The sequence below is a fragment of the Belonocnema kinseyi genome, chromosome 7 (assembly GCF_010883055.1).
Source record: "Belonocnema kinseyi isolate 2016_QV_RU_SX_M_011 chromosome 7, B_treatae_v1, whole genome shotgun sequence".
NCBI lineage: Eukaryota > Metazoa > Arthropoda > Insecta > Hymenoptera > Cynipidae > Belonocnema > Belonocnema kinseyi.
In genome coordinates, this window is record NC_046663.1 from 64,218,878 (window position 1) to 64,220,623 (window position 1,746).

The 1,746-nt window shown below is 27.7% G+C and overlaps 1 protein-coding gene across 2 annotated transcripts in view; it reads right to left on the minus strand.

Annotated features, from left to right (window-relative positions):
• LOC117176161 (solute carrier family 35 member C2-like) overlaps positions 1–1,746 on the minus strand; it is a 26,935-nt gene that overhangs the window by 9,623 nt on the left and 15,566 nt on the right. For both annotated transcript variants that reach the window (XM_033366249.1, XM_033366248.1), the window contains one exon: positions 1,056–1,128. In XM_033366249.1, coding sequence (XP_033222140.1) covers positions 1,056–1,128 — 73 coding nt within the window. The remainder of the gene's footprint in view (positions 1–1,055; positions 1,129–1,746) is intronic.

Genomic DNA, 1,746 nt, shown 5'->3' on the forward strand with positions numbered 1-1,746 from the left:
TATTTTATTTACAAAAAAAGTTCTTAGGTTCAAAAAAACATTGAATGAACGGAAAAAGTGAGGTCGGTAATATAGGTATTTAGCTGTGTCACATGCCCTTAAGGGCATGTGATACTTACAGTTTCCCCAGCTTTTTTCCACAAAAATGAAAATTTTTAAAAACTGAATTCGTAGATGCTATAAAATATCATAACGGACGTCCCCGAACTCTTTTTTGAGGGATAATAACGAAAAAAATGTATTGTTCTAAATAAAAATGTTATGCATATGTATTATTTTGAGGTTACGTCGTTTTTCATCTCTGCCTTTCCGATAATCTGGAAATTGTTTATGAAATAAACTTTTTTGATTGCCTGCAAAAAGGGTTAGTTCCGGGAGATTAGTTACTATTTTTATTAGCAAGTCCAAAGTTTTCGGCCAAAAATATTGTGTAGTTTGGAAGTAACGCACAGGAGAATTGTACCATACATAACCTCCAAATGTACACACGTTGTTAGCAATATCAAAAAATTTGTTGAAAAAAAAAACACAAATAAAGTGTGCGGGGACGTCCATTAGCATGTTCGCTATCATTTCCCAAATTTTTAAGACAAAATATTAATTATTCTAGAAAAAAAGCCGTCGGAACTTAAAACTGGTAAAATCGATACTAATTCCTAAGCGCTATATAAATTAATCAGATTTTGCTAAATTAAAACTTATTTGAATTAAACCAAAAAAAAGTGTGTGGGGACGTTCGTTAGCATGGTCGCTATCATGTCCCAAATTTTTAAGACAAAATATTGATTATTAAAGAAAAAAAGCCGTCAGAACCTAAAACTGGTAAAATCGACATTTTTCTAAGTATCACATGCCCTTAAAAAAACAATTTAAATTGTTGAAAAATAAATCGCAAATTTCTTCAATATTAAAATTGGTTATCCTTGTATCGAATTTAAAATTTCAAAATAGATTTCATTTCTGTCTAATAATCCAGTAGCGTGAAATCTCCTTTAAGTTATGATTGACCTCAGATTAAACAATATGTAGCGTTATTATAAAAATCATAAGAGTACCTTTCTCTCCAGTTTAAATAGAAGGGCAAAACCAACTATGAAAATGATTGAAGTTGATTTAGTCATTGTATACCTGAAAATTAATAATATTAAGTAATAAATAGGGACAATGAAATTTAGGTTTTCAAGTTATGAGGCCCCGTCCCTCTCTTGAAGAATTCTTTCTTTCCCATTTTTCAAAATTCTTCCCCTTTTTCCGCTTAAATATGAACTGAATTAATACAACCCAATCAGAAAATGAAACTATTTTTGGTAAAAAATTAATTTTGTTATTGTTGAAAAGTGTAGTATTATATTTTTTGTTCCAATTTCTACAATTTGGTTGAAAATTTAATTATTTTGCTGACAATTAAAGTATTTTTATTATAAGAATTCATCTCTTTGGTTGAAAATTGATCTTTTCTAGTTCAAAATGCAACTATTCAATTGGAAATATAATTTATCTTTTAGTAAAAATTTCATCATATTTGTTAATTATTTATATATCTTATAGTTTAACTATTTCATTTTTTGTTGAAAATTCGTCTTTTTGGGTAGAAAATTAATCTAGCTGGTTGAAAATTTATCTTTGTGATTCTTGATTTTACTATTTTATTTAAAACCTGTTATATTTTTTCCATTAAATTCAACACATTAAAAAAATGGTGTTTTCTTTGGTTGGAAATTAATTGTTTATACTTAAAATTCAAAG